The sequence below is a fragment of the Platichthys flesus genome, chromosome 20 (genome assembly GCF_949316205.1).
Source record: "Platichthys flesus chromosome 20, fPlaFle2.1, whole genome shotgun sequence".
NCBI classification, from domain to species: Eukaryota; Metazoa; Chordata; class Actinopteri; order Pleuronectiformes; family Pleuronectidae; genus Platichthys; species Platichthys flesus.
In genome coordinates, this window is record NC_084964.1 from 16,748,051 (window position 1) to 16,773,933 (window position 25,883).

The following is a 25,883-nucleotide window of genomic DNA, read 5'->3' on the forward strand; positions in this document are numbered from 1 at the left end:
TTGACATGTTGATAAAACATTTATATTTGTTCTGTTCTGCCAGTGTCCCCGTCTCCGTTTCAGCCAGCCGCTCTCCGGGCCTCAGCTGTCGTACAGCCGCTGTGACCTCTGAGATTTGGGGCCTGTGATAGGGGTCGGCCTGTCAGTGTCTCCCTCAGGGCAGAGCAGTGACATTTAACTCAATATCCCAGAAGGATAAGGTTTCTCCCTCACTCCCCTCCATCTTCCGCCTCCGTCTATCTGTGAAGTGTCAGTGGCGCGCGTGTGCAGCGACTACTACAGTGTAACCCCCCCGCAAGCTGGGACACCCATCAACTGCGACCCCCTCCTCGGCTCCAACATGCCACACCTTCGTGCCAGGCTGAGGGATCACCATGTGCCGCCTTAGCCCCGCCGAGCACACCCTCCATCCCTCCCTCCCTCCTCGGCTTGTGAACTCTATACGTGTTCCCAGTTCTGTACAAGTGTTAAGTACTGGGGGGGGGGGTGCAGCTGTACGCGCAGCCATCTTACGCAACTAAGTCCGTCTCTGCTGACTTGCATGGGACAAGCAAAGTGAGAGGGACAAGGCGACATTTGTCACCTTTAAGAGAGGGACCCAGGGAAGACAGACATACAGCGGGGGGCCATAAGTCTGAGTGTGGGGGGGGGGACGTGGTCTCGGACGTATGGATCCTAATGTATTATCATTAACGGCTCATTCGGTGGGTCGCACGCTGGACAGCTGGTCAATGCCGTCCTTGTGGGGGCAGATAATCAAGTGAGGGAACCCTTATTTAAAGTCGTCGGTCATAAACACATTCCTCTGTAGTCTCAGGAAACACGACCCACAACACCAATCCGTGGCAGCCTGATTCTTATCTTTTAAGTGACAAATTAGAATGTCAACTTTAATTCACTCAAGCTCCAGGCCAGTCTTAGTTTTAAAATGCAGCATTGTCCATAAATCCATTAACTTCCTGGTTCACTCATTCTTAAAGGGATAGTTCACCCAAAAAATGAAAAACCACTCATTATCTGATTCTTCAAAAGAAAAAAAAGTAAAATCAAAACCACATAAAAATACATAAAAATGCATGTTTGGGCCAAAAAGTCCAGAGGACGATCACAGGGGACCTTTTGGTTTGGAACCCGGTGTAAATGACACTGCTTTGAGTTGAATTTGAATCTCAGGGCTTCCGTACACTTGGAGGACACCACAGGAGCAGCACAGAGGCTTTTAATGTTTTTTCCTGAATAGTTTTTTACTTTTGAAGAATAGGTCACCATTGACTTCAATAGTACTTAATTTAGCTGCAGTGCTGTTCACCCCGAGACTCCAGAAGCGTTCTGTGGACTCAAACACTTCACCCACTGCCTCCATCTGCACAGTGGTGAACTGACAATGAGTGCATTTGAATTTTTCAGTGAACCTTCCCTTTCAACGTTCATGCACATGCAAAATAAAATCCCAGAAATGTTCTCTGAGCAGCAGCATCAAACCTAATAACATGGGACACGTGTGGTATTGACAGTGAGGACATAATTAGCACAGGGGCTATAGGGCAGCTACAGCATCAGTGTTAGCAGGGTACTTGTTACAGTATTAGCTAATAGTAATAATAGAAGTGGCAGCTGAGTCTCTGAATCCAGAATTCCTGGCGAGATATAAATAGAGCAGGTGACACCGTGCTGCCGGGTTTGGCACCACCACAGCTTTGCGGCTTTTTTATTTCAGAATGCTGGAGCTTCGGTTCCTGCTCGTATAAGTCTGACTTTCATGCAGAAAATAAGACGAGACGTCGGAGGACACATTTGACTCCACTGTGGCACCGGTGCCTACGTGGGACATCGGGCCCGAAGGATTCCTGGTTGTTCACACCATTCCTCACACTTAGGGCTGTACTATATAAGCCACGGGGGAGCCGGCAGAGGAGCAGGCCTGTTGATCAAAAGTGGCTTCGTTTCTACTGATCGAGGGTCGACTGCGTGGTCGGCTCGGAGTTTCTCAGAGGCCGCCGGCGTTCAATGACACGCAAAGATGTTTTGATCGGGGAAAATCAATGGCTGCTGATGGAACCGGTCATTTAGCTTCACAGGATCAGATCAGATCAGATTTTGAGGTGTAGTGAATTTAAGAGGGAGAGTTTTGCAGAGAAGTTGTTTCAATGGTACGAACTAAAGTTAGATAGATAGATAGATAGATAGATAGATAGATAGATAGATAGATAGATAGATAGATAGATAGATAGATAGATAGATAGATAGATAGATAGATAGATAGATAGATAGATAGATAGATAGATAGATAGGTAGGTAGATAGATAGATAGATAGATAGATAGGTAGATAGATAGATAGATAGATAGATAGATAGATAGATAGATAGATAGATAGATAGATAGATAGATAGATAGATAGATAGATAGATAGATAGATAGATAGATAGATAGGTAGATAGATAGATAGATAGATAGATAGATAGATAGATAGATAGATAGATAGATAGATAGATAGATGGATAGATAGATAGATAGATAGATAGATAGATAGATAGATAGGTAGATAGATAGATAGATAGATAGATAGATAGATAGATAGATAGATAGATAGATAGATAGATAGATGGATAGATAGATAGATAGATAGATAGATAGATAGATAGATAGATGGATACTTTATTAATCCAGTGGGAAATTCAGTTAGTTCTGTTTACTCAACAGTGGAACAGTTTGAGTAAACTCTACTTGTTGCAATACTTTCAATACAGCAATATTTTTAAATCACTTTTAGTCGGAATTCACTTTTTATCTGTATTCATTTATTTGCTTTTAATCTGAATTTTATCATTTTATAATGTTTTTTATTGTTTTTTCTAATCTGTAACATTTTAATTCTTTCATATTTAAGCCCTCAGGTTATTGCTGATGAGATCTTTAAATGGCTTTTAATTTTTTCCCTTGGTTTTCCCTCAATTCATCATCTTTAACTTGTAAAGCCCTTTAAAAGGTGCAATATAAAAAGTTGTATTTTAATTGTATTACTCTTATTCAAATAAACTTAAGAGAATAACTTTTACTTTTAGTCTAAATATTCATCATCTCCTCCTAGTTATTAAATGGCATTCAAATAACCGAATAGAAAAGGACTGGGATCTTTTCTGTTTGCAAACATTTTACAATGTTTCTAAGCTGAGGATTATGACAATAATAAATAATGATAGAACCCATAGCAATAATAATAATAATAATAATAATAATAATAATAAACTAGAATAGATTAAATCAGGAAATGCGATAAATATAAGTTTGTTTTAAGTTTTGATTCAAAGGAAGTCCCTTGAATCGTAAAGCTTTTAATTGGCACAAATAAATGTATGTTCCCCAAACAGCATTTTGGGTTATTATGTTTTTTTTTGTAGAAGTCTGCACAAGAACAAAATAGTTCTGAAGCTTGATAATAGCGTCATAAACTCCACAGTTTAGTGTTTCAGGCCAGAATAGCTGTATGAACTAGTATGTACAGTATTTGGTATCATCTGAAAGACGAACTCTTGGATACTACGTCTTCAATATCTGTTCTATTTTGAGAACTCTTATGTAACCAGGACTCTATTTCTGGGTTGATCACTATGACTGATGTGAAGTCATAGTCCCATCATCTCTGGACCAAAGTTTGATCTTCTTTTTTCTTTTTTTTCTATCCCGCTCTGTGAGAAGTGAAAACAAATTCACACACACAAGAAACAAGTTCACATGTCTCCGGGACTCACTGCCCAACACGAAAGCTAGAAACATAATCCTGTCCAAGGGCCAAGGTAGGAATTTGAGACCACATAGCCACCGGCAAATTCTGATGACCAAGGGTGACCTTAAGTCTCCATTGACTGGCTATAAATGTACAGAGGATTGTAGTGAAGGAGAAAGAGGCCGCGGACCCACACTTAGATGCACAGAGGATTACAATGGTCTCGGGGATCAGGATGTTATCAAGTAAAACTATTTCCTCTTGTTTTACTCTGGATGTCTCGAACTTTAGTGGAAATTTTCAGTCTACAACACAGAGAATTTTCAGAAAATCTTTATCTCTTTTAAAAAAAAATAAGTATACAAGTACTAATCCTATACCCTTCACCCCTCACCTCCATGGTCCTGTAAAGGGAAGGAGAGGTGATGGACTGAAGAAGAGGTGTTGATGACAGGAAGACGAATGAATGCAAAAAGAGCCCGAGAAATGCCTAAGAAAGAAATGGGATCCTTTTTTAGATAAAAATAGAATGAGGAATGAAAAAGAGCAATACAGAGTGTCCTGCACGGCCCCTGCATAGCAACCAGAGTCGAATATTACTTGTTAACAACTAAGTAAATGCATGTCGTGCAAAGTATCACAGTTCCAGCAGCAGCAGAACAGTGTTGTTGCATTGTATGCAAGTGCTTATGACATGTTTGTGTTCCCTGGAGGCAAAGTATAGCACCAAGCATGTGGCTGAGGAGGTAAAGGGGCCTCCTCTGCCACATGAGGGTCAGCAGTTTGATTCCCAATTTTCATATGCATGCCAAAGCGTCCTTGAGCAAGACACTGAACCCCAAATTGCCCCCATAGAAAAAGTGATCGCGTAAATGCACTGTGTGAATGTGAGTGAATGGGGGACAGCAGTAAACTGTACTGGGAAGCACCTCGAGTCGTCATCAATATTAGAAAATATACAAATACAGAACCTTTACCATTTAAGTCACAGCTCAGTGACATTTTTGCGTCATACAGTGGCTCTACTGACTGGTGGAGGAAAAGGAGCTCAGCACTGCCTCCCTGTGGAGAACAGCAGAACCACACATTCTGGACTTTGTGGGGACTGACAGCAGGAACAGTGTGGATGACACAGCAGCCACTAGACTCATCTGCCAATCAAATATCAGTCAAGTAAGTTCTTGAAAATTTATTTATTTTAAAGGGCAATTTTTTTATCTATTGAAATAATTGATAATTGAATAAAATGGCATTTAACTTCTAAATGTTACACCTTTTCCCTTTCAGCTTGACTCCAAGCTCCTTTCAGTAAAGTATTAAGTTTATTTTACAAACTTAAATTTTAAAAAGTGTTTTTAGAATATTTTTGTATTGTTAATTTAATGCTTGGACAAGCATAAGGACAATTTGACATTGATCAATGTGTGTCGTCTCAATAAGTCATTTTCACTTACATTTTTGGAAGCTAATAATTATATGAATACATTTGGACAAAAGAATCACTGTGACCATGAAATAATTCATTTAAAACTCATTTTGCTATCGGAAATTTCAGTTTTTATTATGCATCCTTACATAAGGTCATATTTTCATGTTATTGCAGCAGGCTTTATTTCAGACCTGTAAAGAAATAAAATCTGACCGCAGTCAACTCTGAAGAGGGAGGATTAAATAACAATCAATAATTTAACCCCATGACTGTTTACAAATCAAAACATGTGAATTTATACTTATTACTTTTGGTCGAATACTATCAAATTTCATACGCCAGAAGTATGGGTTTGAAAACTATTGATGATCAGCAGTTACTTCCCAGTACTTTGAGTAACTGGGACCAGACATAGAAACAGCTACTTGCAGGAGATCAGAAACAAATCCATATTTATATCAGATACAGGTTTACAATAAAAACAAGTCATCATTGTAGCTCAGATTCTCGCTTTATTGGTCAACTTGATGAAAGACTACAAAACGAATTCACAAAAAATCTCTTTCAAGTAATCAAATCTGTACAAACCTAAACTGTATGGGGTTTTTACAGCTCTGGCTCATATGAATCTGGAGAGTCATATGCATGTGTGGTGTGTGTGTGTGCGTGCACGAGTGAATAATCGTGCGCCTGCTCGCCTGAGAAAAGGTGAAGTGCTCTTTCCTGTCCGAGGATACAGAGACACCACGCTCGGGCCGAGACAAGACTTAGCATGCACGCACACACTCACATGCACATACCTGTGTTTTGAGATTTTACAGTACAGAGGACAGGGAAAAAAAACCAAAATACTCCCCCCCCTCCACAAGTACACACACACACGCCACCTACTGGCAGGGTTTGCTGCTAAAATTCATGTCCAGCGATTTTCCCACTGTCTCCCAAACCCTGCTTGCTTCAGTCAAAATTACTGTACAGACAGACACTGTGGTTCAACCTTTCCACGGGAAGAGTGGTAAGAGAGAGGGGAAAGTATAAATCTCTAATACTCTCACACAAAATGTACACGTGCACACATGATTTTAATGTTCACTGGCAGAGGACGCGTTGGTCGCCTGCGCACGCACTCATTCAGACAATTCATAACATTAAATGTTTTAAGAAGTACAGATAAAAAAGGAAAAAAGCCCTGGGTATAGGTTTGATTTCTGGCTGTTTGGTGAAAAGAAAGGAGAAGAGAGGTAGAGAGGGCAGGAGGGAAGGGTCGCAGGTCGAGGGCAAACTACTCGGGTCATTTCTTAGCTTTCCTTGGGGGAGTGACTGGGCGGCCAGAGCCCATTCCCCCTCCACCACCGTAGAAGAGCTTCTTGTCTGCAGGTTTGAGAATCTGTGAAAACAAAGATGAAATAAATAAGCAAATAAACAAACACTGAATTACAGCCCCACGAGCAGTTAAATTGCAGTTTACAACAATGTCCGTCCCATCATAAATGTAGTGAAGACTTTGAAGGAATTCAATATAAGTTAATAAGTTAGTGAGTTATGTCCAAAGATGCATTTGTGAGGTCAGAGTAAACGTGACCTTTGACCACATCAAAGTCATAAGAACACGACTGACTGGCAGACCTACAACCACACAACATAATGCTTCTTGCCATGTTTGTCCACATATGTTGTCGTTTTACAAGGGAAAGTGCAATCATTCATTTTTGCCAGCATTGATCTGCTGGGCCACGCGGGTCAGAGTTAGAACTGTCTCTGGGGTCTCCTGTTTACCTGGAATGAGCACATGAGGGTCTCGTCTACGCTCATCATGGCTCCGGCGTTGTCGAACTCTCCGCAGTAGTTAGGAGCAGAGAACAGCGTCACCAGCTGCCTCTTCGCAAAAAACTCATATCCGTCCTCGACCACCTGAAAGCAGATACAACACAAGTTAGTGGATGTGGTTTTTAGCCTCGTTTCTTACTGGGATACTACTGGAATTTAGCATGGACTTATGAAGAGAGAAAATACATTTCTAATGCTCACTCCGATGACCTGCCACCAGTAAAACTGAGCTGACCCCACTGGGCTAGAGATCCACCTTACTGTCCCAGCGTTGACTCTCAGTTCCACACCCAAAGCTTACCAGAGAAAAGAGGTATAAGGATTGTTTCTATCTCTACTTCCTTTTACTCCCACTTAGGATAACAACCCCAGAATAAAGTTCTTGTGCTGACCTGATGGGCCCGACAAATAAGGTCCATGTCGTGTTTGTGGAGGAACTTTGTGACGACGTCGGCGCCGAACGTGAAGGAGACTCCGCGGTCGTTCTCGCCCCAGCCCAGCACGTCCTTGTCCGGGTCGGCCCACAGCAGGTCGCAGAGGAGGCCCTGGTCAGGCACATCAGTGGGACGCATGACCCGTCGCACCTGCTCCATAGACTGGAGGTCTGGTGACAGGCCTGGAGGGGAAAATGAGTGTGGAGTCAGAAAGCAGGAAAACTTGAACTCAGGTGTGTGTGATTCTACACGTACGGTAAGTTTCTTTATGTTCTGAGGCCTGGAATTAGGTTTACTGCTCGTTTTTATCTTTACTGTAGAAACGAGGCGGGGCTGACGTGTGACAACCAAGATAACTAGTCATCGCAGAATTGGTTTGATAAGACAGAGGTCTGAGCAAAATGATCCAAATCCAATCCGATGACACATCTGTGCCTTGTGTCAACATCAGATATCTTTTTATGGCGTCTATATATAAAATTACAAATCACCTGAGACACAAAAAAGCATTTATTTAAATGTTCTAAAGACTTGTCAATTCCAAGTGTATACAATTATTGTGATTTAAATATATATATATGACCTTGGGATTTAACTGCAATGTGCAGAACAAATCCAAGCAAACATACAATATCCTTTCAGTGAGCCGTCTTATGAAACCTTCTGTTTGAAGAGGGAGGTTGTGTCTACCCTCATGATTACGGGGGTCTGTTTACACACTTTGTATCGTGTCTCTCACAGACATTAGATAACTGGGACTGGTCTTTACTATTATACTATTTTCTGATCTGTAAAAGAAGTCAAATTGATGACAAAATACATGATCTATGTTATTCGTGTTTCTTCAATAAGCGTTTGCTCTTTACTAAACTTTGTCTTTAAACCCCTTTACATTGTTAAGGTGAATATATTTAATTGACTGCCACATTTTTGAAAATCTCTGGTTAATCTTTAATTCACAAGATGAACTGTGTTGAAGTCAGAATGTTTACAAAAGGTCTGTGGCAACTCGGTTCCCATGTTATCTGGCTAAGTCCACAATCCAATCTACTTTGTGAAGTTATATTAAATCTTTTTGAAAGCGTTGCCAGATGAACTATTAAATATATAATAAAAAAAGTTATAATCAGAAGTCACTTGATTTGGGGAACATAATCTAAATATACTCAAACAGCAAATAAAGGTACCACAGTCCTGAAGGGTTTTGACTGTAGTGTTGACAGCCACAACAGAGCAGGGGCGACATTGTGTGTGTGTGTGTGTGCACGTGTGTGTGTTTGTTGAGGATAGAGGGAAAATTAACTGATAAGTATACCTCCATGGCAACAGAAGATCTTCTCGTCAACAATGGCGGCAACAGGCAAACAGTTGAAGCAGTCGGTGAAGGTCTTCCACAGCTTTATGTTGTACCGCCTCTTACCTGTGAAAGGAAACACAATTAATTTGTCACAATCTAATCTCAGGAGCCATAAAACCTTAACAGCCGCTGCACATATTGCATCACACCTCAAACAACATTTTACATAATCCTGGCTGTGTGAACCACAGAGAAAGGCATGTGATTAATCACAGCCCGTTCTGCCTGATCATGCTTCTTAGCCAAGAGCCTGGTGTACTGGGGGTTATCTGTGTTTGACTAATGATCCAAATTCTCTATCAGCTTTAAAGGAACAGCTCAGAGTCAGATTCATGATTTATTTAGTGTTTCTTATGAGTTTTGAAGTATAATGAGGCTTCATTTGTAGACTCGGCTTAAAGTGAAGGGCACGTTTTCTTAATGTTAATAAAAGGCTGACAACCACAGGTGAATTAAATAAGGAAGATATTTCTGCTCTTCAGCAACGAGGAAAACTGTATATGTTTGACATTAAATAATTTTGACTGTAAAAAGGTGCTTAACACTTTAAGATAATAAAAACATATATAAACAATACAAGTAAATTAAGAAGATATGCAAATAATGCTAATCCAAATACTCAACATGAACCACCTAACCAAATACGAGGGCTTGTTTACTGATGAATAATTGATCTCTCTTCTTTCAGTGTTTACATTTGAAAAGGACCTCTATTACTCTGAGGCCTTTAGGTTAAGCCTTGTACTTTTATCATTCTAGTTGTAACTTAACAGCAATGATAAGATTATTGTCAGTATCTGAGTGCATGTCACAAGACTTACACTCATCATAGAAGCCATATATTCTGTTAATGGAGGCGCACTCGTGGTTTCCCCTCAGCAGAAAGAAGTTTTCTGGGTATTTGATCTTGTAGGCCAGCAACAGGCAGATGGTCTCCAGGGACTGTTTGCCTCGGTCTACGTAGTCCCCCAGGAACAGGTAGTTGCTCTCTGGTGGAAAGCCCCCATACTCGAACAGCCTCAGGAGATCATAGTACTGCCCATGGACATCACCTGGTGAGAAAAGCAGTGTTAGAGTGGAAACCGCCATGCTGGTCAAGGGTGTGATTACCACGCTGTGTGTATGAGCACAACAGAAGGTAAGGGAGTCAGATAAAGGTACAACAAAACTTGGCACGCTGCAAATGAACAGCAACACCAATAATACACAACAATCGGCTGTTGCCAATGCATAATTTAAGATGAACACTGTTATTCCTGTGTTTTTTTATGACGAAACAACTCATTGAATGTGCAAGCTTGCATTTAGTGCAAGGATGCTGGTAATTCTGATTACAGTGCACACTTGGCCTGTTCCTGAAATTTGCAGGATGTTCCTTTAAACTAGCATTCCTCATTAACTGGCATCAGCAGAATGACACAGGAGGGCGAGTCCCAGGAGACTGGAAGTGCAAAACAGCACAGTGCAGACAAGCCTATATTATCTGTTTGTTTCTTTAGTCCTGCAATTACATGGCAAGGTCACCGCCGTCCTGTGAATTCAAACATTGTTTTCTCTTTTTAAGTTAGATCCTGAATCTTCACTTGCAATTAAAACACTTGAAATGATTGCATGTTTACGATTTCTCTAATACTCCAGCTATCTTAATCTAAAACTCTACAAACAGCCATCTAATAGTCTTAGTGAAAGCTGTGGGACCAAATTTGAGAATTCCCTCGACTCTCAAGAACTAAGCCTCACCACAAATCTTGAGTGGCGCCTCGAGTTCGAGCAGGATTGGCTGGCTGAGGAAGATCTCCCGGGATTTGAGGCAGAGACCACGGATTTCATTCTCTGTCAGTTGAACATTTTTGCCAGGTCTGGAGCCTTTCACTGTGAGGGAGAAAGGGACAGAGGGTGAGAAACGGTGCATCAGGAACATGGAAGTATATTGTTATTCCCTCATTTCTACAGTTAAAGAGGACATACATTGAATTTTTGCATTTCCGTGAGTTCACATGGACATATTGCTAAATAGGCACAACGCCATGGAAGGTTAACACGAGCATGTTGCTCAATATTAATTCACGACCTTTACTTCTCAAAACCATAATCATAAAATCTGGGCTGAAACTACAGGTGAACTCTCGTTAAAGTGTTGAATGTAAATACTGCAATTTACGCCCCAATGGTATGAAATCAACAAACTGGATTGATCAGAACCATGCGTTTACTTTCATGGAGCAAATTTGAGGAGCTGAAAGCAGCAAATATCGACTGAAATTCTCAAAATAGTTGCATGTCTTTCCCTCAGATCATCAGATGGACTAACACATTTTGAAAATCGATAAAAATGTGTTCATATTGAAGACTGAAAGGGGGGGAATGTTTTACACTCATCTACCACAATAATCTGCAAGCGCCTGAAGTGAATATTTAAAATGCTTCACGTCTTGTGTCACAGGGTGTTGTTAACTTTGGTTCAACATCGAAGAATAAAGCAGGATTAAAAGTGTAAAACAGAGGAACACCCTGTTAAGACGAGGGCTGGATCCTCTCGGCATTCTGAGGCAGCACCAAGTCCGCTTATAGTAAAATGGTGTTTTTTTGTTCGGAGCCCGCCTTAAAAACCTCTGGATGTAAATACCCAGCAAAAAAAAAAACACAACCCCACCAGAACCACCAAGTTGTTTGTGATGGACAAAACCAACACAAACAAATGTTAATAACTCTGTATTCCAGTTGGTAATTTTTCATTTTACACACCGATCAGAGGCACCGTGCAAGGTTCTGTGGCGACAATTCTAGGATTAACACCCAACTCCAACTGTGTCCAACGTGTGGACACTTTCCCGGGACTGGAGCACAATAAATACTTAAATATTCATACCGTGCGCACAACGTTGGATCAACAGATGATGATTTAACCATTAATTCAAACAATACGTTTAAGTGCGGTTTAGCAGGAAGCAGGAGAGAGCCCGAGCGAAGCAGGAGCACCGTTGTCTAGCCTCCCTGTGTTAGCTAAGATGGCTACCTCGGTGAATAGATATCGACCGATACTGTGGCTCTTACCTTCCAGCAGACGCTGTATAATGGAGTCGATGTTCAACTTGTCGGCTTCGGCCATGCTAATCCTCAAACTCGGTCTGGTTCTTGTGACTTCTGCGAGTTCGAGTCGTCGTACCGGGCCAAGGAGCTACGGAGAAAGACGTTAGCTTTTTCTTTTTTTTGCGTTAATCGGCTATCGTTAGCCCGCTAGCTAGCTAACCTTGGGGCAGAAATGGCAACCTCAAAAACGCGAGGCGCTGGCTTGTAAAAAAAGACGTGATGGCGGGCCGCGCACTTCAGAAATCCGCGTTTAGTCGATGGTTCCCCCGTTACATGTCCGGATTCACGTTAAATGCGCGTGTTTTCCCGTGAAGACGCCGTTTGAGCCGAAGCTAGCAGCACCATGCCATCGACAAAAGAGCCTAAGGGAGCGTTAGCAGAAAAAGCGAGGATGAACGGAAGTGGGCTGGCGGTTCGCTCGCCCCTATTGGTTGGATGAGCCAGCGGGCGGTATTTACACCAACCGTCGCTCTCCCCGATTGGCTGAGCGCAACGCCTGTCAGCATTTGCTCATCTCAAACCGCTCCATGAAAAAAGAACAACGAATATCGGGTTTATTTCGCATTTTGCTGAATTTCAATGGATGATTTTGTTACATAACGTTAGATTCTGCGCGTTTATCCTCATTTAGTCAGAAAACGGCGCTTGAATCGCAGTGTATTTGTGTCGCAGCAGCAGCGACACCCACGGAAGTGACCAAGATGGGCGAGCTGACGCCATGACGTGTCGTCACGGCTCCTGACAACACGAGTGATTCATTGAGGAGATGTTTCGGCTCGTCCGCTGCCTCGGCTCCACACAAACATGAGCCGGACCCACGTTCACCTGCCCGTTTCACTGTAACAACACGGACACACAACACCCGTCCAGCCATGAAGCTGCTGGCCAGAGACATTGAGAAAGACTATGCCGGGTGAGTGAGTGAGTTGGTGGCTAACGGCTAATGCTAGCAAGCTAACCAGCATGCCTCTTTCCAGCTGACTGTACATGCGTCCACTAAGTGATGGAAACGTCTGCTCACAGAGACGTGTGGAGGGAAACAGACCCTGTAATCGTTATTATATACAGATAATAACACAATATATCACTGCACGAGCAATCAGACTATGTAGCTACAGCTTCAGTAACTCATGAGCTAACTCACCTCAAAAAGTGTCAACAAAACACCTCCTGATCCATCTTAACCCCCTAATAATGTGGATTATCTTAAACACAGAAATGAGAATCCCCTCATATACTCACCACTATCCTGATGGAGGGGTTGGGTGAAGTTTTTCACTTTCAGGAGTAAACAATCAATACAATAGAAGTAAATGGAGAAAACATGGAATGCCTCCATGCAGGTCCTCTGGTGTCCCTAAACTCAGACATTCAAATGTAGGCAAAAAACTTGGTTCAAGTTACGCCTAGAAGAATTGGTCGCCATTTACTTTAATCGTTTTGGATTTAGTTGCAACGTTGTTTACCCCTGGAATTCCCACAGTGTTTTGTGGACTCAAACAACAGATAATGAGTGAAATTTCACTTTGGGCTGAACTATGTGTTTAAAGTAGGCAGCCATCCACAGTTTTATTATCACGTCAACACAGGAGCTGTTTTGTTGACTGCGTGTGTTTCTCCAGTCAGGTGACTCTGATGCCTGAGGAGGCGGAGGACATGTGGCACACCTACAACCTGCTGCAAGTCGGAGATAGCTTGAGAGCCTCCACTATCAGGTAACCACTGACCTCGCGCACGTAAGCGTGACGTGAAGACACTACACTACTTTTCCAGGGCAGCATCTTTCTGCCGGACCTGTTTCGCTAACCACTGCTTTGTTCTTCCCAGAGTTAGTCATCATTAAAAATGCTGCTCTGTCACTGTGTGCATTTGTAGGATATCAGGGCGAAGGTTTATGCCCATTGCTTAATTACAACCACTGCAATGAACCAAATACACACCCAACACAAAGAATGAAGTAAGCTTTTATATTATTATTCTAGGAAAGTGAGTAAGCAGACACTCTCGGTTCAGGTGCAGCTCAATGTTATGTCAACGTTAATGCAGGTTACTCCAGTAAGGCTCCTATGACAGATTCCAGTTTAGCTTAAATAAAGCGTCAGTTATTAAATTCAGTCTGTGTTTGTGAATGATTGCGATTGTCCTTCAGATTGTTTTTCTTTCCCTCCACCCTTTCCTCCTGCGTATCACTCTGGGTTTTGGTCTGGAAAACTCAAATCAACTTGTCATCAGCATCACAAATCAAGTCCCTTTCCCCCCCGCTCCCACAGGAAGGTGCAGACAGAGTCCACCACCGGAAGCGTGGGCAGCTCCAGAGTTCGCACCACTCTCACTTTGTGTGTGGAGACGATCGACTTCGACTCCCAGGCCTGTAGGCTGAGAGTCAAGGGCACTAACCTAGAGGAGAACCAGTATGTCAAGGTCTGAAAACATCAGCTGTAGCTGTGTCACATTGGTAGAAGTTTAAAAAAAAAAAAAATATTTGAAGGTTTATTATAACTGTAAAAGTTGATTTGGACTTAATGTTAACTTCTGTTTAAAATGAGAGGATGGTGATTATAATGTGTTCCTCTCTCTTCAGATGGGGGCTTACCACACTATCGAGCTTGAAGTTAACAGGAAGTTCACTCTGGCTAAAAAGAGCTGGGACAGCGTCGTCCTGGACAGAATCGGTGAGCAGCTGCTGCCGTTGAACTTCTTCTTTCATTGCTGCGGTTTATTCGATCTGATCCATCCCAGCTGATCCTGACTGACAGGGGGACACTTCAGTGGGTTTTCTCTCACAGAAAATCCACCGTCCTTATTTTTTTTTTTACATAACCAAGTACAGTGTGTTGCCATGGAAACAGAATTTGGTGAAACCAGAGCTGACAGATGGGCCTCATGTGTTTGATGGAGTGGGGGTCCATTGAGTCATTGATGTTGTAATTTCCCACCAGGACAGTTTAAATGTGTTTATACAGTACCAACCTCCAGATGATCTATTTGTCACTCCCTTGTTTGTTCTTAACATTTAGAGCAGGCATGTGACGCCACACAGAAAGCAGATGTGGCAGCTGTGGTCATGCAGGAGGGCCTGGCCAACCTGGTGCTGGTGACCCCCGCCATGACTCTGCTCCGAGCCAAAGTGGAGGTCACCATTCCACGCAAGAGACGAGGAAGCTGCACTCAGCACGAGAAGGTACGTCACTGCACGGAAAGACGAGCTCCAGCTGCTCAGAGCAAAGAGGAGGAAAGAGAGGGTCGCTATAAACAGTGAGTCACAGAGGACTGAATTATGAAGAGAGGCAGCTGAAAGAATGATTGACAGATTGATTGAAGTAGGCAGTCGGCGAGTTAGGGAAGTGTGTCCGTCCGTCAACCCTAATTGAGAGACAGCCCTTCTTCTTGTGTTTTTTTTTTGATAAAATAAGATCAACAGATATTTACATCATCTCTCACTGTTTTGTGGCTGTTGTCCCTCTGTCTGCAGGCGCTGGAGAGGTTCTATGAGGCTGTGATGCAGGGGATCCTTCGCCACATCAATTTTGATGGTACGGCTGCTGTGCACTCACGTAGACCATGTTCCTCTTTTGCATCAGACTCTTCTCCTTTTCTGTTTATTTGTTCCTCTCACATCTAACTCTGTGTCTGTCAGTTTTATGATACATTTTTTGCTTGTTTTCTACCATGAGGAATTACAATTTTGAATTCTCGTCCTCCACTAGTGGTGAAGTGCGTCCTGGTTGCCAGTCCAGGGTTTGTGAAGGACCAGTTCATTGCATACCTCTTTAAAGAGGCAGTGCGTCAGGACAACAAGCTTCTGCTGGAGAATCGCCCCAAATTCATGCTGGTGCACTCGTCATCAGGTCACAAGTATTCACTAAAAGGTAAGAGACTGACAATAACGCAATCAAATCTTAAAATAAAATGTAAACTCAGTAGAATTCTTGTGTTTTGTAGAAATCCTCTCTGATCCGTCTGTGACAAGTCGACTCTCTGATACCAGGGTAAATCAGTTTGTTTTACACATCGTCCTGTAAATGCTAATTAGATGTATTTTTATTGTGGTGTGAACTGGTGTGAAATGTAACATGCAGGCAGCAGGAGAGGTGAGAGCCCTGGAGGATTTCTACAAGATGCTCCAGCATGAGCCAGATAGAGCTTTCTATGGGTGAGTGGTGACGTAGACCCTGAGCCAGTGAAGCTTCATTCCTTCTCACTGATGAACCAACAACCTTCGTATCTTTGCATCTTCTCAGACTGGCCCATGTGGAGAAGGCTGCTGAACTTCTCGGCGTCGACATCTTGCTGATAAGTGATAAGCTGTTCAGGTACATGCTCTGATCTGTCACTGCCAGATATCTTTAGGTTATCTAGGTTAAATACACACAGCAGGGGACAGTTCGTTTTTACCCACTTATTCCTGCCCCCCTATTGGCTGTAAACTGGTCAGACAAGAGATTGTTTGTGATCTACACACAGTCACATGTTTTGTGTGTCTATGTGTGTATATGCAGACATCAGGACGTCCCCACGAGAAGCCGCTACGTCCGCCTGGTGGACAGTGTGAAAGACAATGGCGGCACCGTCAGGTACCAGTGATCTTCATAATGACTCACTATGTTATCGTTCCCCAGGAAGTACACAACAAAACTTATGGCAATTTTTCTTTCCTTTGTTTTTTCCTCCAGAATATTTTCCAGCCTTCATGTGTCTGGTGAACGTAAGTAATAAAAATTATTCAAATTTGTATTCAATCTATATTAATAGTTTTTTTTTTTAAATATTAACTTATAAAATCCTTAATTTGATTAACAACCCAGCAACATACTGTCAAATCATGCAGACACACAAACATCATCATCGGACACATCTGTAAAGTAACTTGTCTTCGTGACCGAAAATGACGTTTGTGATTATTTGCATCTAGAACAGGGAAGTGAGATCCGATCACAAATGCTAATACCAGTTGTGAACAGGGATTTACTGGTGTCAATGAATCGCTCTGAAACAAAAGCACTCCCCACACATGGGGTGACTTTCTCCCTGTCGAAGCCGCTCTCGGTTCAGGAAGTAAAGGACGAACAGAAGCTATGACTCTGCCCTTCTCTACTGAAACATGGAGTCAGCCTTGGTGCCGCCGGTGTCTTCATCTCTTGATTTATCCCCATCTGCATCCTAAGAGCTGACCCAGCTGAGTGGAGTGGCCGCCATCTTGCGGTTTCCCATCGCCGACCTGTCGGAGGCAGAGGAAGACAGCAGCTCTGACGAAGACTGATCAGCGGAGAAAACAAGTGTGTTATAAAACACTGAAGCTGCTGTGTTATGGTTTATGTTTTCCACCTCTACTGCACCTGTCTCTCAGACTTGTGCAGTTTCCACATTTTCTAAAGTGGCCACAGTTGCACATTATGACATGCTGCTTTTGGTTTGACGTGACTGTGTTTGAGAAGCGGCTGGTTCTACTAAAGTCGCAGAGCTCTCAGTTCATAAGGATGCCAATGCAAAGAAATGTTATGTTTTGCCACGTTTCAAATGAGTTCCAAAACAGTTTTTAGCAATAAATTAACCGATCTTTTTCGGTGTATATACAAGATTTCTTTTTGCAATTAAACAGAACCATTCAACCACTCGACTTATTTCCCTGTGTCACAAAATCATTCTCATCATGCATGGAAGAAAAACAGCAAGCTGAGACAAGATATAAAAATATAATTTATTACATATAATAATTTCATTGTCCATTTAAAATCTATTTTGGTTATGGGTTCAAAATACCCAGAACTACTGCATTTCAACAAACTAAAAATCAAGCATGCTCAGGATTTTTAATTGATATGTCACAACAGACAGGTCCTTTTTATTCTTCTCTCGCAAAATATCAAATCATAAACTTCCCTCATGAAGAATCTCAGCAGCTATAGGACTAAAGTGCATTTTAACTCGCCTCTCGTTTCAAACTTAATCTCATTTCTATCAGCGTTCAGTTCACGGTTGCTTGGCACAACCGGAATAACCCTAACCCTCATTCGGGCACTGGTAGTTCTTAATCCAGGCTAAATCCTCCAGGGTGCCCCAGTGCAGGTAGATAATGGAGCAAACAACCATGACATGCATGATCTGGTGGCTGTTGCCCCAGTTGTCGAACAGGCCCGGGCTGAAGCGCTCAGGGATCTGGATGACGTTGACCAGTCCTCCCAGCACAGCCAGAGCGTCCATGATGACAAAGAGGCGCAGGGAGTGGGGGCTGCCCACCCCGCTGCCGTACACTCGGAACAGGAAGAGGCTAAAGCGGAACAGACCCTGCCAGATGAAAGCTTGCAGGCGCAGGACGTTGGTGCGGGCCGTGGTGGCACAGTAGATGCCATAGGCCGACAGGAGGATGTAGGTCAGCAGGGCCGCCTGCTGTATGATGGGGTAGCACAGGAGGGTGATGTAAATGATGGGAAGTGCTCCTGCGCAGAAAAGGGAAGATGCACCAAACAAACAAACCATGTCAGTGAAAGTAACCCGGATATTATTGACTGTTATTACAACAGGAGCAGAACCTTGGATTGAGTCAGACGTTTGAAGTCATGAAAATGAGGATGTGAAACTCTCCTGCAGACCTGATTTGAGACATTCTTGCAAACAACCACAGTGTGGTTATTCAAGCATTTACCACGTCACGACAAGTGAGACATGTCATTTGCTTTACTTGAAAAACTGCTCAGAATACAACCAACCGAACTTAAGGTCGTTAAACCCTAAGACTTGAACGACCTACCGAGGGTGTTGACCAGGCAGACTCCGAACATGTCCAGGGACAGCAGGGTGTCGTACACGTGTTCCCCCCCCACGTGGTTCATGAACACATGATAGACCACTGAGCCCACGGTGGGGCAGAGACAGGCCAGGTAGTGCACCAGGCAGATCCAGATGTTGTCCACCTCCATCCAGGGGATGCTGAAAGGCATTAGCACCAAGAAAAGGAAAAAGGGGATTCCTGAGGTGGGAGGAGAGAAGATAAGGAAATGAAAATGGTTTGAATTCGTCTGGTTACAGGAGACAGTTGCACAAAGTCAATACAATCTTATCCTCAAAGAAAAGATGTGTGGCGTCTGCTGTATAGCATGCGGTATAATTTTGATGTTGATCCACAAATCTTTCATCACTTTCTATAATGTTGTGAAAATTTTTGTTCATTTTCACAGATTTCCCGCTAGTAATAAAGCAACCTTGATGAGAAAAATACACATTTAGAGAACTTATATCTATGAGTGTGCCATTTTTTGCCTTTTGACTGAACCTCAGCTACTGTTGACCCCTGGCAGGGATGGGTGCTAGTAGTCTAGTTCAAGCCCAACATTATAGGTGCCACAGTTAAAAAGATGCATCGTTATTTGCGGATCAATATGAGGAACTGTTCCTCTGTAAGTGTTTTATCAGGATCACTGTGAACGATGTGGCTGTTGGGTAGATGCATAGACGAAACCCAGAGTAACGCTCCAACACTAATGCCCTTTACTTCCCCTAAGTAAGAGTGTTAGTCTTAATGGTCTTAGGGGACAGCCAAGGAAAGAAAATGGAGCAAGCAGGAGATGCCTTCAGAAGTGTGCACGGGTCTTAGCTCATGTGCAGTGACGCTTCATGTGAGTCCAGGGTTTGCTTTGCTGAAGAGACTTAGGGGCATTTAGAGCTGAAAAGTGTCGGGCAAACACAAACCTCTGAGGAGCTAGTTGACAGGAGGATATTTCCAGGGCAGGTATTCCCGGGGCAGATTAGGGCTAATACCCCCTATCCTCATTACACACCCTTGTCAAGTCTACTTATCTGGCTGCAAGTGAGAGTAGTGCACGTTTGTGAATTGTTTTATTTGTACATCCGCTGATTATTTAAATTGGGTGCAAAGACGAGATGAACATTGTATAGGGTGTTTAAATGAGATGCATTTTTAAAAACACATTTTACAATTGGTCAAGACTGACACCACGAGAGCTGAAAGCAAAGTGTGTGCACAGGTATTTCTGCACTTACCATGGGTGTAGATGTTCCCCAGCTCATTGTGCACGTAGAAGAGACTCCCGAGGCACTCGTGAGCCGAGGACACCGGCCGGTAGCCCGTCAGGACATATCTGTTGAACTGGAGGTGCAGAGGGGTCTTTGCAAAGTCCAACAGCCGCGGCCCTTTGTAAAGCCCCATCACTACTTCCTGCAGCCGAGGGCCCCTTCACATTCAGTTGACGGAACAGGTTTCCTCACCATCTACATCCTAGAAGAGGCCGCGCTCTGCTCAGGACTCCGCTGTCGCACAGTCATGACCACAGCTCCCGGGGAGGTCTGCTCCTCGAGACCCATCATTGGACAGGTGTAATTCCAAGCGAGCGACTTGTTGAGCTGGCCAAGTGGCATGCCTTCAGTGGGACCAATCCCAGGGCAGATCTTACCGCTAATCTGGGGTAATCCTCAAGGAAAGCCACGTGCACGACTACAGCTGCTCCCTAACGCAGCTCGTGACTCACTCTCACCTGAACTTCATCCTAAACAGACATATTCTGCATTTTTCTCTCATTGTAGTCGGCAAACATTCACCTGTTGCTCACACGCTGCTGCACTCTGATGATCTGTGGCTCACAAATGATTGACTGTACGTCTAAACATAATAAATTGTAATAATACATGTAGGAAGCACAGAAATGAGTGAAACAGCATTGGAATTCTTAGAAGGTTTTTAATCGATCAAATACTATACAATGAAGAACTAACAAAAACATTCAGGTGCAAAATAAATTAGTCTGAATTAAGGTTTATAGAAGTATTTTGAATCCCTGACTGCGTGAGGCAATTAATGTCCGTGTCTTCATCAACCAGTTCTTTACTATAGTGAGTGAACCAGTGCAGGACAAATAGGAAACACAGAAATTTACACTAAAACCTAACAACTCAACATTGCTTCAATGTTGTTTTATCTCTTGGTTTACAAACAAACAAAATCTGACGATACCAGTGACAAAAAAATACAATTATTATACAGTTAAGAAAAAAAGTTACAAATATCATACATTAGAAGAGAAGGAGATAGAGTGACACACACAGATGTCGTTGTCTCTGTCGGCAGAGTTAACCTGCGAGGAGAAAAGAAAACAGGACGACGATGAGTTGGAGGTTTGAGGAAAATACAAAGTGAACGAAGTTTTACTCACCTTGATAACCACTGTTCCCAAAGAAGCCATTCAGATTATATTTTCTATCCTTTGCTCCTGAGGACAAAGACATTTATTAACATGTTATTACAAATCAAATTTTCAGCCTCTTCCCGGATTCAAATTTTGACAAGTCTGCAAATGACCAATAACTTATTTTATCACTGAATATCTCTAAATATCTTGCTCTGGCAACCACAAGAGGACAATTGTGTTTTTCTGTTGTGTGTCACATGCTTGCACAACATCTCAAGTCTAGAAGTTCTGTCGGTGGTTCTTCTACCTCTGCAGGACTCACCTTGTGGGTGAAAATGCAGCTTGAGATGCTGTTGAATGTGGATCTGCCGTGGCAGGTCGTCGGACTCTTCAGGCACCTCGACCGCGCCGTGCGTTTCCGTGGCGGCTGCAGAATCCAGACCGAGGTCAGCAGGGCCTGCAGACTCGGGCAGGTCTTCCACGCCCTCTCCATGCAACACATCAGGTGTGAAGGAGGCTTCTAGAGGCAGATAGGACGGGACCGAGGGGTAGGCCAGGGTGGGCTCCGGAGTGGGAGCAGGAAATGACACCGCTAGGGAAGAAAGTTAATATTTGAAATAATTTAATTTCCTTTTGTCATTGCATTATTTAGTGTTAAAATGATGAAATGATTGTCTTAAGTTTTACCTTCAGGTTGCACATGTCCGTTAATATAGCCCATATTATCTGAAAGTGACAAACAACAGCTGAATATTTATCAACATTAGATGGAGCCACAAGAGACATGTAGAGATACACAGTAAACTGACCATATCCATCCACAGACATCCCCTCGCTCTCTGCTGCAGCCACTGGAGCCTGAAGTTCTCCCTTCACTAAGATCAGAGTAAAAACACATGAGATCAGAAGAGGTTGAGGTGTTCGCTCTGTTTCTGCAGTGAAACCTCCTCCTCTGACGCACCATAAGACTTTCCAGGTGAATCTGGCTCAGAGGGCAGGGACTCGTATGGTAAACCAGCCGTTTCTGTTTTAAGCAAAAACATATCAAACAATTATTAATTTGCACATTTCTAGTCTGACTTGAGGGTTAAATGGTACCAATAACGACAGGAATACCGTAATCTCCAACAGATCTGCCTTCAGATACTGATTCAAGGGGCTGTGAGGGGTACGCCCCCTGGTTGCCTGTGAAAAGGTTGACGTGAAACCATTAAGCAAAAGAAACGCTGATGTGATAAGAACAGAAAAACAAACATTTAAAGGGACGTACCGTATTTCCCAGCAGATTCGGCTTCGCCCCCATAACCAACAGGTTGTGGTGTGTAGGGAACATCTCCGCCACCTGCGCAGGAAGCAGCCGCACAAAGATGACGAGTTAAAACCAACACATGGAGAAACGTGTGGAGAGAAGCTATCACGTCTGCTGGAGCTCACCATATTGGCTGCTCAGCTTTCCATTGTGTCCAAGTCCGAGATGTTCAGGCTGATATGGTGACGCAGGCTGACCTGGAAGAAAAATGGATATAACTGAACCTATAGATGAATAACAGATCAAAACAAACTTTGGACGTGGATGTATCTATAAAATTAAGATTAAGATAATGGTAGGTAAATTTATCCTCTGCATTTAACCCATCTGCTGCAGGACACACAGAGAAGTGAGCAGCCATGTACAGCGCTCTGGTGGCTTTTTTTTGTTTTTTTCTGAAATGTATTTTACCATATTGTCCAGCAGATTTGACTTGGGGGCTCAGTGCAGCCGGCTGAGCTTCATAAGGCATTCTTCCATAACCTGCACAGGAAGAGGAGAAACAGGAATAAAATGAACAAAAGAAGAACAAAAACAAAAAACGCTGACTGGGATTCTGTGCGTCTAATTATCCACCATATTTTCCAGCTATATTCCCGTTACTGCCATGACCGAGGTGTTGACCAGCATTGGGGAACCCAGTGTATCCTGAGCAGACATGGAGAGAAACCAGTATATAATGATCACATGACTTCTCTGGAGTGTCTACAGTAATGAGGATTAAACCACGAGTCACAGTAAGAACTGACCATATTGTCCCGGGGCAGGTTCTCCTCCCATGCCGGCACCGAGGCCGCCTGAAAGAGTTTTGGCATTAACCTCAACATTAATATATCAAGTAGCTCAGTTTGGTGCCAACATGCCAGAAATATTGGTATGGATCCAACTAGTAGACTGTAAATAAAGATGGCCGACACGACTGCAACTCAAAAGTGAGGCCAAAGCATCAAGACTCTCACCATAGCTCCCAACGGATTTCCCATCACCTGTAGGTCCATATTGTCCTCCACCGTATCCTGGAGGGAATCGAAACGGTTACTGCGGCCACATACTTACTCTAACGAGACACCTGAGTGGACATCTTAGCTTATGCATTCAAAACACACAAATAAATCCAACAATAACAAACATACCATGCTTTCCTGCTCCGTTCGTCCCTGTACCGAGGGGCTGTCCACCAAATTGCAAGCCACCAATGCCTGAAGCAAGGAGCCACACAGTGAGTTGGTTGGAACATGAATAACGAGAAAGAAACTTTAAAGATTTAGAGTGTCTTGTTTTCAAAGTAAGGCAGAATTATATTTATAGTTATAAACCCCTGAAGTCGAGTCAAGTTCTCCGAGCTTCTCCAAGAACTCACCGTACTTGGCGTTGTATTTCTCTGCACCCATTCCATGACCAGCGAAAGGCAAGCCGCCCATTCCTGTAACAGTGGGAAGAGCGTTCAACATTCTCTCCTGAAATAGAAATCCCTTTTCTCACTGATTACGTTGGTAAAGATTTGAACGTGTGAAGCTGCACAGTACATACCACCGTACATGCTGCCCTGCTTTCCATTTGGTCCGAGGCCAGCAGCCTGAGGCTCAAACTGACTGCCTGCACGGACAACACATCCCAATCACACCTGGTTACATTTACACCACGAGCTGATTTACACATTGCAGGATTTTTTACCAGATGGTTGGATCTTACCATCAAGTCCAGCAGGAACCACTGGGGCTCCGTTGTAGGGAACCTGTGGCGCACCACCTGCAGAACCATGTGTTACTATCACACCTCCACTTTCTGAGTCTTGTTAATCTCATGTTCACTTTCTCTATCTCACCTGATTTGCCGTCACTGGGTACACCCTGGCCCAGACCTGAGGGAAAGAGAAACGTTGACTTCTACTGTAATTCAGATGCCACTGCTGCCAAAAAGATTTCCTTAGTTAAATATGTATATAAAAATATACTTGCTTGCAAAGTCGGGTTGTACACCAGCAGTGTAGCCGTTCCCATACCCTGCAAAGAAGAAGAACTCATAAAACTACCTTCGTGCACATCAACCAGTTCACAGCCTCATGTATGTTTTATAATTTATAGATATCCTTGGAAAGTGCACCTCCGTATGAATTCCCATTTCCATATCCGGCTCCAGGGTGCGCTCCTTGTCCGTAACCTGAGATCAGACACAACAATTATCAAAATGCAAAGCACACGTCTAATTAGAATTATTGTCGGGGCGAATTTCTCTCAACTCACCAGGCTGCTTACGGTTCCCGGCATAAGGAGATCTGAACCCTGCACATGTAAAACAAAAACACGTGTGTAAAAAAACATTTTTATTCTTCACTGTATGTTTATATTGACAGTGAATATTACCAGCTCCATATCCGTTGCCGAGTCCAGGGAAGCGTCCTGCTCCATAAGCTGTGGAGAAAAACAACGTGATTCAGATTTACAAGGTGTTTTATTTATATCATGGTAAAGTTAACAGGTAGAATTACATTAAAAACTAAAATAATACAGTTATATGAATGAAAACTAGCAGATCAGTGCAGTCCAGATGTTCATATCCTGGTTCCTTACCTGGTTTGTTTGCTTTAGTCCCTCCTCCATTTGAATATGCCCCTGCACCGGCACCGGCACCATATCCTAAACAATAACACATCACACACCTACAGTCATTTCTGCTTTTACACAATGATAAAACCTGCATTAAAGTTCCATTGTGAGCATTTCATGCACATGAATATTGGTGGTGAAGAATAAAGTAGATTTACCATTGGGTTTAGCACCATGTGCTCTGGGAACACCAGCTCCGGCTCCATAACCTGAAAACAAATGAAAGGATCCTGAATGTATTATATAAACCTTTCTTTATGTAAAATATCCTGTGTTGTACTGTGAACTCAGTGTACAGGTACCTTTTGTATTGGAGCCAGATGCTCCAGCACCTTCATTGTAACCTGAAATGACAAAGAGAAATCAACATGCACACTCAGTTTTCATCATCTGCTCCGACTCTGTTAATAATAAGGGTCGTGATCAAGTACATATTGTGTTTCTCAACTTGTGTTAATGTTACTGAACTGTCCCGATCCCATTAGAGTATATTGTACATGCAGTAAAAAGTGAAAGAACACATCATACACATCACCAGCCATGAAATATACTCTGCTCACCTGGCCTAGGTATTTTCATCCATTGTCCGTTTGGTACTCCTGATGGTCCACATTCTATAATAAGAATGGGAACATGTATTAAAACACACAGATACAAGTATGTACTAGCAGCAAGATTAGGCCACCACTAATCACTTTACTAATTCACTGACATCTCCCTGGAAGTTTTATGTTTATGCCAAGGAAGTAATTTAACATTTACCAGGTTTCGTTCGCTTTCCCTTGGAAACAGGAGATCCTTCGTTCTCTGAAAGTCAGAGGGACAGAATAAAAATCTGTGTTTGGATGGAAACAATCCATCCATTAAATCTCGTTACATTTCAACATCATCAAATAAAGTAAAACAAAAACAACTCCAACAGTTTTTCTCACACTGAGAATGAATCCATAATATCAACACACACAA

The 25,883-nt window shown here is 42.8% G+C and overlaps 4 protein-coding genes across 5 annotated transcripts; 1 reads left to right on the forward strand and 3 right to left on the reverse strand.

Annotated features, from left to right (window-relative positions):
• Positions 1–5,646: 5,646 nt before the first annotated feature.
• LOC133931685 (serine/threonine-protein phosphatase alpha-2 isoform-like) lies at positions 5,647–12,250 on the reverse strand. 2 transcript variants are annotated; one of them, XM_062378625.1, is made up of 8 exons: positions 12,023–12,250; positions 11,827–11,950; positions 10,513–10,644; positions 9,594–9,824; positions 8,731–8,835; positions 7,374–7,597; positions 6,931–7,065; positions 5,647–6,541 (listed from the first exon to the last, which is right to left on the reverse strand). In XM_062378625.1, exons 2-8 carry the CDS (start codon positions 11,879–11,881, stop codon positions 6,446–6,448), a joined length of 978 nt encoding a protein of 325 aa, XP_062234609.1. In that variant the 5' UTR covers positions 11,882–11,950; positions 12,023–12,250; the 3' UTR covers positions 5,647–6,445. The 2 variants fall into 2 exon arrangements, with proteins under 2 accessions (XP_062234609.1, XP_062234608.1); XM_062378624.1 differs by having other exon boundaries at positions 11,827–12,250.
• A 153-nt stretch (positions 12,251–12,403) lies between these two features.
• Positions 12,404–17,479, forward strand: pelo (pelota mRNA surveillance and ribosome rescue factor). Its single transcript, XM_062378619.1, has 13 exons — positions 12,404–12,775; positions 13,485–13,577; positions 14,133–14,283; positions 14,444–14,534; positions 14,880–15,043; positions 15,335–15,395; positions 15,570–15,731; positions 15,805–15,851; positions 15,942–16,015; positions 16,104–16,175; positions 16,362–16,436; positions 16,536–16,567; positions 17,028–17,479. Exons 1-13 carry the CDS (start codon positions 12,735–12,737, stop codon positions 17,120–17,122), a joined length of 1,158 nt encoding a protein of 385 aa, XP_062234603.1. The 5' UTR covers positions 12,404–12,734; the 3' UTR covers positions 17,123–17,479.
• Positions 17,480–17,862: 383 nt separating this feature from the next.
• paqr4b (progestin and adipoQ receptor family member IVb) lies at positions 17,863–20,188 on the reverse strand. Its single transcript, XM_062378776.1, has 3 exons — positions 19,861–20,188; positions 18,611–18,829; positions 17,863–18,299 (listed from the first exon to the last, which is right to left on the reverse strand). Exons 1-3 carry the CDS (start codon positions 20,024–20,026, stop codon positions 17,863–17,865), a joined length of 822 nt encoding a protein of 273 aa, XP_062234760.1. The 5' UTR covers positions 20,027–20,188.
• Positions 20,089–23,322, reverse strand: cmn (calymmin). Its single transcript, XM_062378777.1, has 13 exons — positions 23,271–23,322; positions 23,061–23,108; positions 22,888–22,959; positions 22,723–22,794; positions 22,437–22,508; positions 22,273–22,344; positions 22,119–22,187; positions 21,964–22,026; positions 21,812–21,877; positions 21,690–21,728; positions 21,325–21,594; positions 21,027–21,083; positions 20,089–20,237 (listed from the first exon to the last, which is right to left on the reverse strand). Exons 2-13 carry the CDS (start codon positions 23,089–23,091, stop codon positions 20,089–20,091), a joined length of 1,032 nt encoding a protein of 343 aa, XP_062234761.1. The 5' UTR covers positions 23,092–23,108; positions 23,271–23,322.
• Between the last annotated feature and the right edge of the window lie 2,561 nt (positions 23,323–25,883).

What these genes read in the sequence shown, in the direction of transcription:
- LOC133931685 (XM_062378625.1), bottom strand. Translation starts at nt 11,881, where the DNA reads ATGGCCGAAGCCGACAAGTTGAACATCGACTCCATTATACAGCGTCTG. An exon ending in GGCGCCACTCAAGATTTGTG is followed by an intron (nt 9,825 to 10,512) that starts GTGAGGCTTAGT and finishes TTTTCTCACCAG; the next exon opens with GTGATGTCCATGGGCAGTAC. An exon ending in ATATGGCTTCTATGATGAGT is followed by an intron (nt 8,836 to 9,593) that starts GTAAGTCTTGTG and finishes TTCCTTTCACAG; the next exon opens with GTAAGAGGCGGTACAACATA.
- pelo (XM_062378619.1), top strand. Translation starts at nt 12,735, where the DNA reads ATGAAGCTGCTGGCCAGAGACATTGAGAAAGACTATGCCGG. An exon ending in TTGAGAGCCTCCACTATCAG is followed by an intron (nt 13,578 to 14,132) that starts GTAACCACTGAC and finishes CCGCTCCCACAG; the next exon opens with GAAGGTGCAGACAGAGTCCA. An exon ending in CGTCGTCCTGGACAGAATCG is followed by an intron (nt 14,535 to 14,879) that starts GTGAGCAGCTGC and finishes CTTAACATTTAG; the next exon opens with AGCAGGCATGTGACGCCACA.
- paqr4b (XM_062378776.1), bottom strand. Translation starts at nt 20,026, where the DNA reads ATGGGGCTTTACAAAGGGCCGCGGCTGTTGGACTTTGCAAAGACCCCT. An exon ending in GGGGAACATCTACACCCATG is followed by an intron (nt 18,830 to 19,860) that starts GTAAGTGCAGAA and finishes CTCCCACCTCAG; the next exon opens with GAATCCCCTTTTTCCTTTTC. An exon ending in CTGCCTGGTCAACACCCTCG is followed by an intron (nt 18,300 to 18,610) that starts GTAGGTCGTTCA and finishes TTTTCTGCGCAG; the next exon opens with GAGCACTTCCCATCATTTAC.
- cmn (XM_062378777.1), bottom strand. Translation starts at nt 23,091, where the DNA reads ATGGGAGGAGAACCTGCCCCGGGACAATATG. An exon ending in ACCTGCCCCGGGACAATATG is followed by an intron (nt 22,960 to 23,060) that starts GTCAGTTCTTAC and finishes ATGTCTGCTCAG; the next exon opens with GATACACTGGGTTCCCCAAT. An exon ending in GAATATAGCTGGAAAATATG is followed by an intron (nt 22,795 to 22,887) that starts GTGGATAATTAG and finishes CTTCCTGTGCAG; the next exon opens with GTTATGGAAGAATGCCTTAT.